We start from the raw sequence: 19,050 nt of genomic DNA, 5'->3' as shown, positions 1-19,050 counted from the left end.
GTCATTTGTGTTCATTGCTATACAAAGACGGAGGGGGATGGGTGGTCATGATGACCGTTGAATTCACTAGAGTAGGGACGTAAGACAATAAGTACAACCTTAACACCAAACTAGGATTTACATACAGACTACACGCTCACTGCAACAGTACACAGGATGCATTGACTAATGATCAGCACGTGCTCTAATAAGGAACCGGACAAAAGAATACCGTTCCGAGTACACAATTGCAATGCACCCGGGGGAAGCTGAACAAAAGAATATCGGCCTCCCCCACCCAAACCCCCAATACTTGCTGCTGGTAATAACTTGGTACTTGGTGATGCCTCGACCAGAAGCGGTCAGGCCCTTTATAAGGACCCGATGGGCAACCTAGGGAGACACCACAGCATCGTAAAGGTCTAAAATTAACGAGCTACTCTCGATTCACTAACATCAAAACCTATATTAGCTCGGCCATTTACCTTTCGATCGACCGTTCAAAATTGCGCCAAAATTTCCACAACAAAATTGCGCACCACTTTCTCTTTGGCATTAACGGCTCCATTCAAATTCCATAGCACCACCACCACCCCCACCCGCCTGCTACCGATTCAATCGGGCTGCTGGTGCTCCCTTGCACCTGCCAGTGCAGGCGGTCCCTCCTTCCCCTCCCCCACCTTTCCTGTCATGGACGGAAGAGCCGGCCAAGGCCGGCTCTTGCGCCCACGACAGGCGTGCGCTACAACAGCTTGCTCTGAATGTGCACTTAAAACCCTATGACATGACATGACATGTTCATTCGAAACCTCCTGCAAAAGCCGAGGTCCACCTCTCTCTCTCTCTCTCTCTCTCTCTCTCTCTCTCTCTCTCTCTCTCTCTCTCTCTCTCTCTCTCTCTCTCTCTCTTTGATATTGCACAAATACTTGACTGTAACTTTTGCAACTTTCCCATAAAACAATGTTTGCTTGTCTTCATCATTTAGCAATCCCCTTACCAAAACTGCAGTGTACATGATTAAGAATTTCCAACTAATCTGGTACAAAAAACATAATAATAAAAAAGGAACCTACAATCATGTAGCAAATTTTTTTAATTGTAGGCCTACTTTCTGCTATATTGATAACCTCGTAGCATTTGATAATTACATGACAATGACAGCAGTTCACCTTCCATTGATTTATCAACCAAAGTTAAAAATAAAGGTTATAACAACAGAAAGTAATACTATTAGTTCAGTTAGGTCATAGGTTTTAACGTGCACATCCAGAACAAGTTGTTGTAGCACACGGCTGTCATGGGCGCAGGTGTCGAAATTCCCCGGCTCCTCCGTCCAGCACAGGTAAAGGCTTGGGGTGGGTGGGAGAGGTGGTCACCCGCGCTGGCATGTGCAATGGAGCACAAGCAGCCCGACTAGGGTCGGTAGCGGGCGAGGGTTGGCTTTGGTGCTATCGAATTTGCAAGTGTCCCGCCAATTAGAAAATGGTGCATACTTTCTTGAATGTAATTTCCAAGTATTTCAAAATGTTTTATGGTCAACATGTAGATGCCATTTTGATGATATGACGCATCAGAGACAGAAATGAAATGGGATGCAATACCTTATGCAATACCTTTTGCTGAAAACGTTTGAGGACTAGACCTGTAGCCTAGGCCTACTCTTAACATGGGCTGCATGTGTTGGCAGTGATTTGTAATGATATAATTTTTATATGTTTCGTTTTTCATAAATATATTCATTATTAAAGGAATTGATAATAGTTCTGAGGTTCACGTATCTTTTAACATATACCTCGGGTCAATACCCTTAACTCCTGTTTTTTTGCTAGAATTTCATTATCTTGAGAAAAAAAAGTCTACAAAATAGTTGAAAATAGTTCTTTTTGAAAATCATTTTTTAAGTTCCAGATGCCAGGAAAACGAGTTTTAGGCTTTCAAAAATTTCACATTTTCTGGGGAGGCATGTGCCTGTCCCATACAAAGTTTTTTTCAATCAATATCATATCCAAAAGTCCCCGGTAAATACCTAGTCTAACCCTCTCACTCGAAATGCTGGTCTCCCTGGTTATTGTTGTAGGCCCTATTTATGTCGAAGCTGATTCTAATTTCATCCGTTTGGACTAAACATTATTCATCTACTTTATTAGTATACAATAAATATGTAATATGTTTTGGTGTTCGATTTTGGTGTTCGATTTTGTCCACACATATTATTACCTATCATTTGTGTATGTTGCACTGCCACAGGTGTGCAACGACAGACACTGTGTTCCAGTAGACTGAGCAGAAAAGCGTTCGCTAGACTGGTGTATGCGCTTCACGTTAAACCAAATGACCACATCGAGGACCAGTCGAGGAGTTCGCGAACGTCAGCGTCACTCGCTGTCATTGAACTCATATTTGCTCTGAGCGACCTTCACCTCTGAAACACACGTCATTTTCTAAACAAAAAATGGCCGCTGGTGGGAGTTCGGACATTGAAAGTGGATCCATGTCACGTTTTGTATCAGAACTTTTCGGTAATCCCGTGAATTTGGTTCTTCTCGGGATTTGTTCATTTCTCGTCTACAAGATATTTTCTGGCAGGCGAAATTCTGGACCTCCGGCACCGAAGGAACCAGAATTAGCGCCGTTGAAAAAGCAAGATTTTACAATTGAGCAGCTGCGGGAATACGACGGGAAAGCGAAAGAAGGCCGCATTTTGATCGCTGTGAATAACAAGGTGTTTGATGTCACTAGAGGAAAACGATTCTACGGGCCAGGTATAGTTACATATATATGACAGATCGGTTTCAATCTTTAAAGCAGCCTAGATAACCACTTACTAGTAAGTCTTAAAGGTAGGGTCAACTCAAACCAGAGCCTTATGTTTTGAAAAAATGCATACCCGGACCACCAACACATACTGACACTTTAACGAATGAAAAACGTGTAATTTTAGAGTTCATAAAAAAACATGATTATTCCTGCTAATAGGACTGTTGATCAATGTTTTGTTGTGCTTGTAGGAGGACCATATGGTTTGTTTGCTGGAAGAGATGCGTCCCGTGCTTTAGCAACGTTTTCTCTGGGTGAGGAGGCTCTCCGAGACGAATATGATGACCTCAGTGACCTCAACTCGATGCAGATGGAGAGTGTGCGTGAGTGGGAGATGCAGTTTACAGGTAAGTCAGTTTTAACTCGCAGTTTACTGGTACGTCAGTTTTAACTCGGTGCAGTTTACTGATATATCAGTTTTAACTCATTGCAGTTTACTGGTATGTCAGTTTTAACTCAGTGCAGTTTACTAGTACGTCAGTTTTAACTCAGTGCAGTTTACTGGTACGTCAGTTTTAACTCGGTGCAGTTTACTGGTACGTCAGTTTTAACTCGGTGCAGTTTACAGGTATGTCAGTTTTAATTCGGTGCAGTTTACAGGTACGTCAGTTTTAATTCGGTGCAGTTTACAGGTAAGTCAGTTTTAATTCGGTGCAGTTTACTGGCACGTCAGTTTTAATTCGGTGCAGTTTACAGGTATGTCAGTTTTAACTTGGTGCAGTTTACAGGTACGACAGTTTTAATTCGGTGCAGTTTACTGGTATGACAGTTTTAATTCAGTCATGTTTATAGACCTGTACAATAATTTCACTCAGCTAGTTTTAATTCATTGAAGTCTACATGTACAACAGTTTTAATTCAGTGCTGTTTACAGGTGTATCAGTTTTAATTCAGTACTGTTTACAGGTATATCAGTTTTAATTCAGTGCTGTTTACAGGTATGTCAGTTTTATTTCAGTGCTGTTTACAGGTATATCAGTTTTAATTCAGTGCTGTTTACAGGTAAGTCAGTTTTAATTCGGTGCAGTTTACAGGTATGTCAGTTTTAACTTGGTGCAGTTTACAGGTACGACAGTTTTAATTCGGTGCAGTTTACTGGTATGACAGTTTTAATTCAGTCATGTTTATAGACCTGTACAATAATTTCACTCAGCTAGTTTTAATTCATTGAAGTCTACATGTACAACAGTTTTAATTCAGTGCTGTTTACAGGTGTATCAGTTTTAATTCAGTACTGTTTACAGGTATATCAGTTTTAATTCAGTGCTGTTTACAGGTATGTCAGTTTTATTTCAGTGCTGTTTACAGGTATCTCAGTTTTAATTCAGTGCTGTTTACAGGTATGTCAGTTTTAATTCAGTGCTGTTTACAGGTATGTCAGTTTTATTTCAGTGCTGTTTACAGGTATGTCAGTTTTATTTCAGTGCTGTTTACAGGTATGCCAGTTTTAATTCAGTACTGTTTACAGGTATATCAGTTTTAATTCAGTACTGTTTACAGGTATGTCAGTTTTAATTCAGTACTGTTTACAGGTATATCAGTTTTAATTCATTGCAGTTTACAGGTATATCAGTTTTAATTCAGTACTGTTTACAGGTATGTCTCTATTAATTCAGTACTGTTTACAGGTATATCAGTTTTAATTCAGTGCTGTTTACAGATATATCAGCTTTAACAAAGTGCAGTTTACAGGTATGTCAGTTTTAATTCAGTGCTGTTTACAGGTACATCAGTTTTATTTTGGTGCAATTTCCAAATACATCAGTTTTAACTTAATGCAATTTACAGGTTCGTCAATTTTAACTCGGTGCAGTTTACAGGTATGTTTTCCTCGTAGCAAATATCATGTCTGCCTCATAGCAAGTACATAGATACAGATACGTAGAGTTGTTACTTAAATTATTAAAATATTTATATAAAAATAAAATGTCCAAGATGTGAAAAATCGACCAGTGATTATTTCTGCATTTGATTTTGACATTGCAGAGAAATATGACTATATTGGTAAGCTGTTGAAGCCTGGAGAACTCCCGACAGAATACTCAGACACCGAAGATGAACAGCACGAAGAGAAAAAAGATAAAAAGGAAAAGAAGAATGACTGAATCTGTTGGTGAATGTACTGTACCTGTGTATGAGTGGGAACATGTGTGTATATATAGCGAGCTGGCATTTGTTAAGCGGTTTCGGATAGTGAGCGGTAAAGAGTATATGCTATGCATAAATGGATCTACATGTAAGCTGCATATATTTGTTTGGAGATGAAATTTAGCGCAAATGTATCCCAATCAAATAGGGAAAGGTGAATTTTCATGAACTGATGATGTCATCCACTAATTTTTGTTGGTGTGGTCAACTTGCCATTTGGATATTGGGTAAATTCTATGACATCTGCATGTAGATATTGTTTATTGGCTTCTTGACAGACATTTTGCCAATTTTAGGTTAAAAGACAACTTTTAACATGAATTGTTCCGACTTGGATGGTGATTTGTAACGTGTACATTTTTTGTATAGATTGATGAAAATCACTATGACTTGCTATTTTTCTACAAATATTTTATTGGGTTTTTTTTTCAATATTACCTTTTTGGGGGGATTCAAATGCAACACATACTGAGAGTTAATATAATGACGATTTCCAGCCAGCCAGCCGACCCTGTTGGTTGAAGTTTGGATACAGTTCATATTTGACCACATTTCCACTTCCGCTTTGTCCACTTTGTTTAAAGACATCCTTCTTGTGTATGTTGGAAATCTTTTGCAATACATTTTCAGAATTTTATTTAGTTTAACAATGGCTTTGCCATTCTAGTTTATGTATGTTTTGCTGATTGTCTCAAAAGGTTCACTATTTACATATAATTTAACACCATAGAAGCGCAACATTTTTCTACTTTGTTTCATTCATTCATTTATTCATTGATTTGTTCACCCCGATATAAAAGAGACAAGAGACAGATGGAATTCCAGACACTTACTTACTAACCGCCTTTAGCAGGTTTGGTTAAAAGTGATAAAAAGAGAACATTTTACCGAGGAGATCTTAGACTTCATATTAATTTATTGTCGTTGTTTATTTAGAGAGTACTACATGAGTGGTCATTGCATACCATCTGTCTTACAAAGAGTTGTTTCAATATGTATGTAATGGTCAAGAATGTAGTATTCTATTTCTTACATATCCTCCAAAAAAACTTGTATCCAATTTTATACCAATTTGGTTTTTTAGTACAGTACGGTACTGGGTAGTTAACATTAGAGTCACAGAACAGTCAGTTTCAGGTTAAATTATTATCACACATAGATTGGATATTTCCATGTGATACAAAAAATTGCATGGTATTCTCTCTACAGGTGTATAAGAAATTCAGTTATCATGGAAAGATACAGACGTTACACTCCTCTTATCCTGTCATTGGTTAAATGTACGTGGTCATCAAAATGAAGGTCTTTTAATTATGAAAATTGATTTTAGTATGTGTGAATCTACTCACCAATAATACACAAAACAATATATAACATTTTAAAAGTGTATAATAGTAGCCGTAACATATGTGATGATTATGAATCTTCCATTAGCATATTCATTAGTGTATCTCTGTAGAAGACCGATCCCAGAAGAAGTTATGACAGGCCTGAATGTATGCCGGCTTGACTCGCTGTTATGTGTGTTGTTTACATACGAGAGCTGATATTGACCAAGATAGAGGATTCCTACTCTGTATTGGAACTGCCAGTTTATAGCACTTCACATTGAGCTGTGCACACGCTGTGGGTAGGAATCATGAGTGACTGAGCTGTACTCGCGGTGGGTGGGAATGAGTAACTGAGACATGCCCAATCCTTGCCAGTCTTAAACTTAATGTTCAAACCACCAAGCCACCAAAGATCAATGCTGGCAGTCCTTTTAAAGTGTTTTCTTTATGTATTAGTTGATTACGTAGATGCCAGACTGCATATGGGGCTAATTCATATACGGGTCTCCTTTTTGTCCCAGTGTGTATTGCAAATAATGTTAAGTGTTAAAACTAAAACAATTATTCAGTCTGGTGTAATTTAGTAATTGTGCTTAGGCCCTGTGCTGTTTATGTACAGCTTTTGGTCTCTTATTATCTTCACACATTTTAAGATCACTGGCAACAGCGTTCTGGATGAGACAAAGATGAGACCTACATATAAAATGGTCCTATGGGACTTCAAATCCTATTCTGGATCAAACCTGATTTTTTTTTTTTCAAGTAGTATTAGAAAGAACAGCAATGAATTACTGATATAAGACCTGGTACAAGTTGGTCTCAGTATTACGTGTATTTCTGTAGATAACCAAGGCTGTACATGTTCGTAGAGCCTGTTTGGATTCTAGGGATGTTCCACATTTGAACATAGAACCACAGAGAACTGATGGATGTATGTATGTATGTATGATGTATGCTGTATGTATGTATGTATGATGGATGTATGTATGATGTATGGTATGTATGATGTATGTATGTATGATGTATATGATATGAAGGTCTAACATGACCATATACGGCTTTTAGATAAAAGAACTTTTGTTGTTGTTTTGGGCATTACCAGACTTAAAGGGATTTTCTGGTGAAACATTTGTCAGTGTAAATATTTCATGAATATTAACTTTAGTCCAGATAAGTTATTGAAAGAGCAGTTATCGTGGAACTCTTCAGGAATTCAGTTTCAGGTGGCAGTTACATGTAGGTCAGATTTGTTAAACTATTCAAGGAGATTAAATGTCTCAAATATCAGGCTGTTTCCTGATACAGCTTAAATCCAAATATAATTATAATAACAGTGTGTATTTAATCAGTGTTTGGGTTTTTTCTCTTGCTTTTTTTAAAAAGAAGAAATCTACAGCAAAATCTAGATGTTAACTATGACCAAATTAATGTTGATTTCACGAAGTAGCCCATCGGTTGTGTTCTAGTTCTGAGTAGCTGGAAGAGCTTGATTACAAAGATGAAACCAGTGACAAAAACATTTGCTATAACCTGACTTTAAAAAAAAAAATCATGCTAAATCTCTTCTTCCCCCATCCTCCAGACATAATGTTTGTCCATGCTTAGGTCTTCCTGTTGACGCATTGCTGAAATGTGATGTCAGGTTATGACAAAACAATTTTAGTTTAACATCAGATTCCTAGTCTGAGGAATTCTTTGTTTTCCATACCGGTCTCGGTGGCGTTGTGGTTAGGCCATCGGTCTACAGGCTGGTAGGTACTGGGTTCGGATCCCAGTCGAGGCATGGGATTTTTAATCCAGATACCGACTCCAAACCCTGAGTGAGTGCAAGGCTCAATGGGTAGGTGTAATCCACTTGCACCGACCAGTGATCCATAACTGGTTCAACAAAGGCCATGGTTTGTGCTATCCTGCCTGTGGGAAGTGCAAATAAAAAATCCCTTGCTTCCTATCGTAAAAGAGTAGCATATGTGGCGACAGCGGGTTTCCTCTAAAAAAAAAAAACAGTGTCAGAATGACCATATCTTTGACGTCCAATAGCCGATGATAAGATAAAAAAAATCAATGTGCTCTAGTGGCGTCATTAAATAAAACAAACTTTACTCTTTTTCTTTATTTTTTCCATCTGCTGTATAGCCAGTGGCATAGTGACCAAATATTTCTTTAGTTTTTTCAAGGAGGTGCCCCAAATTTTCACTCCGATTTCAGTTTGCTCTGATAGAGTATTATGATGGATGGTATGTGGAGATGCCAAATTAGGTTATAAATTACATGCTCAAGAGCAGGAGCTGGGGTGGATGAGTGGAAGATGAACTGATGTTTGCATCTATGGTTCTGAATCTCTCACTGTGCCACTGATAGAGAAATGTGAAATCTAGTTAAATAGGGTGTTCAGCATCTAGTGTGCAATTTTGATTTATACTACACCGGTTCATCATTTTCAACATGGTGCTTTTTAATGATTTTGTATTTATATGGTCTAACAATTCTTTATAAACATTTATTATTATTTTTATTATTAATATAGGAATATGTATTTGAAAACCAAAGTATCCAACCCAGTAATTTTCAAGTATTTTTAATTTTTGTTTATCTCTTTGTTTGAGTGATGGTAAAAATTTAGAAATTGAAAACAGGGTTGTGCTCAGCTAAGCTTCGAGTGTGACCAAATGGTAGAAGGAAGGAAGGAAATGTTTTATTTAATGACGCACTGAACACATGCCCAGTGCAAAAACTCTTTATGGGAGGAAATTACAAAAAAAGAGAGAGAAGATTTAAGAACATTGCATTACTTGTAATCTGCTTAAAATGGTAACCATTTGAGAGGAAAGCCATGGACAAGATACCAGTACACAGATAGTTGACAGTTATACCTACAAATCAGTGTGCAGGCATATCCATTGAAACAAAAACCTTAATCCTATTGTATGTACATGAATTAATATTAATATGGTGCCAATTCTTTTACTTGATGATATTCATTGCTCTATAGTAATGCAAAGTATATCGGCAAATGACTAGAATTGTTAACAACATGTTAATATGTATATAGTTTTTGTAGACTTGTGTTTAGACAAACGTAGCAAAAGTATTTCAATATCTTTCATGATTGAAACAAAATCACAAGATTATATTTTTAATCATCACATGAATGTGTATATATATTTCATGTCATCTTGTTTAGTCTTTGTATGTATCCATGATTAAGGAAAACTGGCAATCAATTCGGTTTGTGTGTTATTCATGTTTCATCATCTGTATATCTAAATTACATGTAGCTGGGCATGCATGTGTGCATGCTTTTAAAATAGCTTACAGGTTACTAATGTCTTATTAGAAAATATTCATGTAATAAAACTAACAGTCATCCATGTAGAGAAAGGTTATGTTCTTTAATTTATAATAAGATGGGGGGGGGGGGGGGGGGGGAATCTAGCTCAGTTGGTAGAATGCTTGTCTGAGGTGTTTGGGTCACAGGATCGAATCCACTACATGGACTAAATTTTTTTCCATGACTGATATATGCTGTCCTATCTGTGGGGAAAGTGCATATAAACATCCCTTGGAAAAAACCAATTAACAGGTTTCCTCACAGGACTATACGTCAGAATTACCTTATGATTGATATCCAGTAACTGATGAGTAGTAAGTCAATATGCTCAAACATGAACTTTAATCTCACAGGACTATACGTCAGAATTACCTTATGATTGATATCCAGTAACTGATGAGTAGTAAGTCAATATGCTCAAACATGAACTTTAATAACGAAGGTTATGTAATGTATGACAGTTGGTCACGAGTAAGCCACATTGTGTTACTGAGAGTGGAGACATCACAAGTTAATGCACTGATGTGTACGTCCAGTTTTTATTGTGCTGTTGATGTATATAGAGAATAACAACATGGAGTTAATGATGTAGGATGTTGGCTTTATCCTGTGAAGGTGAGAATTGGAAATTCTGCAAGGCTTGCCAAGCAGAATTTCTCATTTGGCGTGAACAGGATAAAGCCAATATCCTATGTCATTAACTCGTTATTCTTTTTATTCTGCAGATCATAAAAATTAAGGGGAATAGCTATTTTTGTTATTTTAGGTACATTGTACGATGACCTAGAGGTCAAATGAGCAATTTTGTAATGTAGCTATGCATGTGACGGGACAAGTCATAATCTGCTAGTATATGTATATGTATATGACTGCTTTATCCGTGATCGTAATCTGTTAATAGAAACAGTGGTTACAGGATAAATACCCTTAAACCTCCCTTTCCACACACCTACAAGTGTAGGCAGATTCCACTGTAGGAAGTTTTTATTATACCGTTAGCCTCACAAGGAATAGAAGGAAGAAGGAAGAAAATGTTTTATTTAACTACGCACTCAACTCATTTTATTTACGGTTATATGGCGTCAGACATATGGTTAAGGACCACACAGATATTGACAGGGGAACCCCACTGTCGCCACTGCATGAGCTGCTCTTTTCGATTAGCAGCAAGGGATCTTGTATATGCACCATCCCACAGACAGGACAGTACATACCACTGCCTTTGTTACACCAGTTGTGGAGCACTGGCTCACAAGGAATAGAGGAATAGTGTGAATCGGACTGCCTTGAACAATTACCTGGACTAATGGTTGTGTAGTTTTAGATGGGGTTTTCTCTTCACCTCCATTTAAGTGTATTCTTTCCTACAAATTGTTTATTTCTTTGATTTTTCGTTGTATGTACAGACTCTCTTTCAGTTAAAATTGTTAGTTGAATGACTGCACCGTTTAAGTGGTTTTTAAGCATAGCTTAAATAGTACTGTCTTGAGATTACTACGTGTACTAGGTGTGGGTGAGAAATGCATTCTTGCTGAAATGTATATACTATTGCAGATACAATCTTGATTAAAATCAGATGTTTAATTTACTTATTTTTTACCATTACATAAGCAGAATGTTTACAAAAAAAAACAATGACACCCGACTGTTCAGTATTAAAGCACTAGTCTAATTCTGCAGTTTCTTGCAGATTTTGTTAAAATCTTCGGTAACAGACATTCCCGGTAATATGAGGGTATCATTGTAAAGTTAATTGAGGCAGCAATGTTTACCAGAACTATGGCAACCAAACAATCTTCACTATGTGTGCTCTTTAGTTAGTAAACTAATGCAGGGCTCACACTGGAATGAATTTTGGTTTAGCCAATTTTCAGATTTATAGATTTCCTTGAAAATCATTAAAATGTGGTTAATTTAAGGGAGACTTTATTAGCCAAATACAAAATGTAGCCATTTTGCATAAAACAATAACAATTGGCCAATTTGGCCCTGATAATGATCATTGTACTAGAAAAAGACAACAAAAAAGTCCAGTGAACAATAAAATGGCTCAATGACTAATTGACTGGTATTACATTAGTATATGTATATGTATACAAATGTATGTATATTTAAATACAAGTACAAAGTTGTAAAATGCTATAGCTTTTTTCACTGCCAAAATTTGCAGAATTATTCTCACAGTTGAGCTCACACTTTGTCATATTTCTCACTGTCAGTGTTGTCCTATTTACATGTATATGAGACTAAAAAATTAAAACGATTATTTTTCTTTCTTTTTTTTTGGTTCTATGTTATACTGATGAGAATTATGGAGCCCAGTTTCTTTAACAGCATGTAAAGAACCAGGTGGATGCAGGATCAGGAGAGGTGATAAAACAAGTTACATATGATGATGCCATTGTGTCACGGTGTATGTACAACTGATGGGACAATTGAAACTGAAAACAAGAAACTATTTTTAGTGCATATTAAAACTATCAGAATTATAGTATAACAGATGAGAAAAATGAATGGAAGTGTGAGCAAGCCTTAGGCAGGATTTGAACCACGTTCTTGAGGTGAAGTCCCGTGAAGTCCCGTGTTCTGACCCCTAAACTACAGAGTTTGTCCGTGAGGATGATATTTGACATGTTCATGTAACTGATCATTCTACGTGTGCAGTTACAAAAGTCTTAATAAAAATTATACCCAACTAGTTTTTGCTTTAGTATGGTTTCAAAAAATTCCTAAGAAATGGATTAGAATTTGAAAGATAAACTGGCATTAAAATTATCTTTTTGATAAAATATCATGTCGAATCTGAAATGGACTACATGTACAACTTGTGATAACATTACATAGTGGAGAATGTATGAAGAAGTGTGGATATGTGAAACGTAAGTTGCAAGTCCCAAAAGAACAAGTACAGGTAAATTATTTTATATGAATCCACATTTTCAAGTGCATTCTTCTGCTTTATCTATTATTCATTAAGTTTTATTAAATTCACTGCCAAATTTACCATTTTATATTTTTAATGAAAAAATTGACTAAACTGGCAAAGACTATTTACCAAACTACTAATCCAAACCGACAGGATCCTTTTGGACCTAACCCAAATGGTTTGGCCCGTAATTCTGAGGAATGTGCTAAACATGACATTGTAATTTATGATTCCCAACTTTCTTCTTTGTATTCCATCCAAATACATTACTGTCAGTTGCTAGCATCAGGTTTGCATCACAGTTGGGTAAATTTTCAATTAAGATTTTAATGTGAATATTTATGTTTTGCTGTATATTTGTTTCTTTGTTAACATTAACATATGCTGTAAAAAAAAGAAAAAAAAAAGTGGTTTTGAGCTTCCTACTCTTTATTTCAATTATACACTTCAATCATAATTCATAATCATTTACAAAACAGCTGCATTTTGTTTGTCAGAAAATAGACTACACATAAATCAAATTATTCATGTATATAAATGTAGCAATACTTGTAAAGCTGTAAAAACAGCAGTGTTTGTAAAAAAAATCAATTGTTATATGCAAAAAATTAAATAAATTGCTTTTAAAATGTATTTTTCTTCTTTGTATTTCAGTTATGGTTCTAAAGAAGGGTTGCATAGTTGTCGGAAATGTCAGTATCTGAGGGGTGGGCGTGAAAGCTATATATTAAGGTACCTTTGACATGGGAAGTAGCAGTGTATAATCTTCAAGGGTTTGCTCCCTCCTCCCCCACCCACTTATATGGTGTATAGGAACTTGTTGAAATAATTCTGTTGCAGGCTTCAAGTGATGTCCGGTATAAATCACTATTTTGGAAGTGTTTACCATTGCCTCAAATTTATTAAGTACAGTCACTGGTACAACAAAACAAGTTTCCACTGAATTAATTGACTGTTGTATCACACAGTTCCTGGCAGTTTTGGGCTGGGTTGTAGATCTGTGAGTATTTGCCTGAGCAGCACTATCATACTAATGCTAGGCTCAGACTGTCAACTGTCAAAATGAAGTTGGTCAACTCAACTGTTATGTTGTAACGTATGGTTATATTTCTACACTTGTTCAGGAAAAGAAAACCACCAATGCCATAGAGACTTGTCTTTTCTGAAAAGCTTCTTCTAAATTCACTTTCCCACAGACAGCATAGTAAATGTATAGACCATAGACTTTGATTCACCGGCCTCGGTGGCGTCGAGTTCGGATCCCAGTCGAGACATGGGACTTTTAATCCAGATACCAACTCCAAACCCTGAGTGAGTGCTCCGCAAGGCTCAATGGGTAGGTGTAAACCACTTGCACCGACCAGTGATCCATAACTGGTTCAACAAAGGCCATGGTTTGTGCTATCCTGCCTGTGGGAAGTGCAAATAAAAGATCCCTTGCTGCTAATCGGAAATAGTAGCCCATGAAGTTCCTCTCAAAATCTGTGTGGTCCTTAACCATATGTCTGACGCCATATAACCGTAAATAAAATGTGTTGAGTGTGTCGTTAAATAAAACATTTCTTCTTTTTGATTCACCAATTGTTGTGCATGGGTTGACCATGGGTTGGAATATTCAAAGTCCATAGACCGTGATCGATCGCATCATGACTTGTTTGCTAGAAAGAACTGTGAATAGATAAAAGATTGGTACATGATGTACTAACAATTTATGTCCAGTGGTCATGCCACAAACTGTATAGAAATTAACTGATGCACAAAGATTTCTTTCCTTCCAGTGCTTTGTTTGACCAGTACTTCTCAAGGATGAATGGTCAAACTTGGCATCATACTACCGGTATATAGAAGAAGATACCATTTGGGTTTTTTAACTGATAAATACGGACAGTGCCATAATATAGAGGATTTGTTATGGGTATTTTTTAATATGAAAACTATCAAGAGATATTATTTTTTACAGCTTTATCAAGGCAAATACTGATTAACTAGATGAGTGATATTTAAAATATTAAAAAGACAAGACACAACTTCTATTTATCCTATAACACTTCTAAAGTAACATTTTAATTCAATATTTAGTCAATCACAGTTCTAAAGTTACCTTCATCAGTAATATAATGTCATCACAACTGGCACAAATGTAGTTTTAATGCGACTCCCGTTCAACTAAATCTTATTAAAACGTGTACAGGTCTTGTTGGTTTGTAAACAAATTATAAATTGAGAGCTTTAAAAAATTAAAAATTAACCGAGTTTGTACATCAAATAGCTAATGGGTTTATTTTCATCCTACTTTTTCATAAAATACCACTTAATAGCCTAGATTTGCTTAAAAAGATATTTAAAAATACTGATGATGAGTAGGGCCTCCACGAGTCCAAAATATTGGGACTCCCGAGTACTCGAGGATCAAACTCGACCCTGACCAGAATACCAGACACTTACACTAGATGATAATGAGATATTGTAACAAATATTGGGACTCCCGAGTACTCGAGGATCAAACTCGATCCCGACCAGAATACCAGACACTTACACTAGATGATAATGAGATATTGTAACAAATATTGGGACTCCAGAGTACTCGAGGATCAAACTCAACCCCGACCAGAATACCAGACACTTACACTAGATGATAATGAGATATTGTAACAAATATTGGGACTCCCGAGTACTCGAGGATCAAACTCGACTCAGACCAGAATACCAGACACTTACACTAGATGATGAGATATTATAACAAATAACATTATGCATCTTAATTCCAGCACTGAACATGGATGCAAAATCAAGCCATTTTATTGCATGTAACCAACGGCAAGCCTATGGTAAAATGATGTAAAAATATAATTAAATGAGTGTGCTCTTTCTATGCACGGGTACATGGAGTCCTGTGAACGGACTCGAATCTTGCTAGACTCAGCCCGTGTCCCGAGTACTCGTGGAGACCCTAATGACGAGACACAGAGAAGTATTGTGTTCTGTTCACTGTGATGCAAGATGTAATATGCAAATAAGACACACCTGATATAAACTTGTATTACTATTTTTAATACCAGATTTTCATGACCAAACAAATAAAGTCAACCTGTGTGAAGTAAGATTCTTTATTATTAAATTACCATCAAATGCAGAGTGCAACACTGCCCACATAATACACATAAATGATACAAACTCCACATTACATATAAAGGATTAAATAAATTTCCTTGCATCAAGAGAAAATTCTGTATTAGAAGTTATTTCATTCAAAGTTTACAACAATGTATTAATATTTTGTTTTAACCAAGATCACTTACAGCACTATAGTCAGTTTGAGTCAAAAAGGAATTCATGAATATGCGTGAAACTATATTGAATATAGTTAAAATTGATATTAACACATTTTAAGTATAAGTATTAAAGGCATACTGTCAGATTTAAGAACAGTATTTCTCTAAAAATGGATAACGAATGAAAATTACATTAATATTTGGAAATCTAGCTACCGCATCACTTTAACTGAACCACGATTGAGTGAAAGCCATGTCAACCCTGTTGGCAATATTAGTTTTTGAATTATAGACCATTGCCATAATTCGATTATTTTCACAAAATATCATTAATAAGTGGAGTATGGTCGCTACATAGATAGTTGAATAAAGTACATTTAGGGACAAGTCAAATTTATGTATTTTCAGGTAATACTTTGTTAGGCTATTTAATAGGTCAGTGGTCTGTGACAATATGCTTTTAAACCCATACCAACTCAAATAACATTTAAAAAATGTTTAAATCAGTATAAATAAGAGGTTTTTTGTTGTTGTACCAATTACCATTAAATTGCGTAAGTTAAATCTTTTTGATACAGGTATGAAGGCAACTACAGTAATGGAACAGCCAACCAGCATTCAGTTCTACCTTTAGTCTCAGTGTACTATTTTACCGAACAATGCAGGGAAACTGGATACCTAAAAATGAGAATTAATCTATATAGTCATTTTTTATTTGCATAGAATGTTTTTGTAATAAAAATGTGATGAAAGTTATTTATGGCAAGTTTAAAACTTAATACATGTATATTGTTATATGAGCTTTGGAATTATTTATTATAAAGTTTGTGGCCAATTCATCAGTTCCCTTTTGACGCAAATGGACTAAGCACCTTTTTATACCTTGAGTTTTTTGCTTCATTCATACTCTAGAAGAAATCTGTAGAATAGACGAAACATCAAGTTTTATATTCATTTTATGTTTGTTGCGATTCTTAAAGTGGATGGTTTTAAGACCAAAAAAATCTGTTTTAAGTATTTTGTATTGTCGAACAATGGGTAAGAAAAAAGTATTAAAAACAATAGAATATATAACATTCAGATTTACAATAATAAATATCAATATTGCAAATTAAAAAATTTAAATAGAAAATGCCAGAGCCACATGAGAGCTAGGAAACTGTTTTAATGATTGTCGTCAGATAACAACACTGGACTCCTTCCATTTGGTTAACATTCATCTTAAGAAAGTAGTCAACAACTAGAAAGCCATTCTAGATAATATAAAAAAAACATCTTGCACACACCCCTAGATGATAACACACCCTTTTCATTTTTTATTGCATTGTGTAAACAAGGCATACATGACATCACATAATGTATACTGTTGCATTCCTTCTCATAATCTAATATATACCAGCTGAGATGAGAGATGTCATTGTACAAAAATGCAAACTAAAAAAAACCTGTTTTCTGTCATATAGAACTGATCTTATTTGAATTATACAGAACCAAAATTCACTAAAACCCAAAGTACATCCAAATGATAAACAGTTTAACATGTAACGTCACTTTGTAGTAATTTTAAATTGTTTATTTGAGATATAAATAACACAAATTAGAGATGTATTCTTGAACAAATATTCACAGCACTCACTTCATTTCTTCAAAGCACACATCCAACTCCACACTAAACCCAAAACGATCACTTTAGTTTGTGAATGTTTACAAAAATATATACAATTCACACAATTTCATCACCATAATACAGATAAATATATTTGGACAGTTTTTGTGAATAAGGACAGTCATACAATATTATATATTCAGAACACAATATTTCATACACAGTATACCAAATATCACAACATGCTGTTAAAGTTACTTTGTAACTGTTATGTACAATTATTATATTGCATAAACATTAGAATGTAGATAATATGAGACCAAAACATTTTACATTTTAATATCTGGGATATAAACGGCTTATTTTGGGATTTACTCTGTCAATGCAAAATTTGACAATACAAATGAGTACCAAACATCTGATCATACTTGGTATTCTAATCAGATTAATAAAATTTATTCAGTCAATTTTTATTTATTCAGTATAACAGATCACATCCTTACAACTGATATCAAATTAGTAAATGCTATAGTAATGTAGCACAATGTTCACGGTGAAACATATTCTCAATATTTAATGTTCATGAATTTAAATTTATGATTCATGTATTTTATTGGAGTTATCAAGTGAAATGCAACCTATTACCACAGATGGATTATAAAAACACGCTTTAACTCGGACACCCAATAACTTGTATGTATTTCTGTATTGGGGTTGTCATTAAACATCTATTTGTTCGTTTATCCTATTAGTAATGTGTAAAAAAAAACCCAGAGAAGATCTCAAGTGTAAATAGAAAATAACATGCAAAATAAAATAATAATAATAGCTGACCTAAGAAAATGTTTATCCCAATCAATAAGAAATTGTAAATGTACAGTATCATATCAATATAGAAGTTTGATATGTTATACAGCAGTTGCAAACACAGCTCTCTGGAAGCAGTTGCAGGAATCCCTGAGGTTAATTGGTGAATTAATGAAGATCCAGCACAACTATGTTAGTTGTAGCTGTGTGTGAACAGCACAAAAGATTAAAGCTGGGCTTCATCCACTTGGTGGTAAGTAATTTGTAATTTGAAAGGTTGTAATGATGGTCTACATTCCGTTATATGCAGGCCCCTCTCCTCCTTGTGGGCACACCCAGTTGATGTTTTGTGACGGGTCTTTGATGTCACACGTTTTACAGTGAATACAATTCTGGGCATTGATCTGAAGCCGCTTTCCACTTCCGTCTTCTTTGTCAACAAACTCGTAAACACCTAAGAAAACAAAAGTATAATAATAATAAAAAATTTGTGACAATTCAAATTCTCAAATTTGTGTTAGATATGTTAATTTTTTGTTTTGTTCATATGCTGAAAAAAATACAAGAAGGAAAAACAATATGAATAATTTGAAGACTATGAATAAAGTAGTAAATAAAATGAATGAATGACAGCACAGCATGAAAAATACACTGCCTATTAGGTGACAAATAATTTGCTGTGCAAATGTACTTATAACACTGACAGACATAAAGTCTGAATGGCAATTAAGATCTCCTTTCATTTAGATAATATTGTCACCAAACTTAACTCATATATCATTAAAATAGGTTACTGCAACTGCAGGACAGAATCGTTGTTCTGGACCATCATA

At 35.4% G+C, this 19,050-nt stretch overlaps 2 protein-coding genes across 2 annotated transcripts in view; one reads left to right on the top strand and one right to left on the bottom strand.

Annotated features, from left to right (window-relative positions):
- Positions 1–2,431: 2,431 nt before the first annotated feature.
- Positions 2,432–8,106, top strand: LOC121375889 (membrane-associated progesterone receptor component 1-like). Its single transcript, XM_041503575.1, has 3 exons — positions 2,432–2,741; positions 2,988–3,143; positions 4,783–8,106. The coding sequence occupies exons 1-3, from the start codon at positions 2,432–2,434 to the stop codon at positions 4,899–4,901; spliced, it is 585 nt and encodes a 194-aa protein (XP_041359509.1). The 3' UTR covers positions 4,902–8,106.
- An 8,107-nt stretch (positions 8,107–16,213) lies between these two features.
- The window catches only part of LOC121375141 (electron transfer flavoprotein-ubiquinone oxidoreductase, mitochondrial-like), a 30,460-nt gene continuing 27,623 nt past the window's right edge, over positions 16,214–19,050 (bottom strand). The window contains exon 14 of the mRNA XM_041502402.1: positions 16,214–18,671. Coding sequence (XP_041358336.1) covers positions 18,508–18,671 — 164 coding nt within the window. The 3' untranslated portion in view covers positions 16,214–18,507. The remainder of the gene's footprint in view (positions 18,672–19,050) is intronic.

Source organism: Gigantopelta aegis, chromosome 6, assembly GCF_016097555.1.
Source record: "Gigantopelta aegis isolate Gae_Host chromosome 6, Gae_host_genome, whole genome shotgun sequence".
Lineage (NCBI taxonomy): Eukaryota > Metazoa > Mollusca > Gastropoda > Neomphalida > Peltospiridae > Gigantopelta > Gigantopelta aegis.
This window is presented reverse-complemented; position numbering and strand designations above follow the sequence as displayed.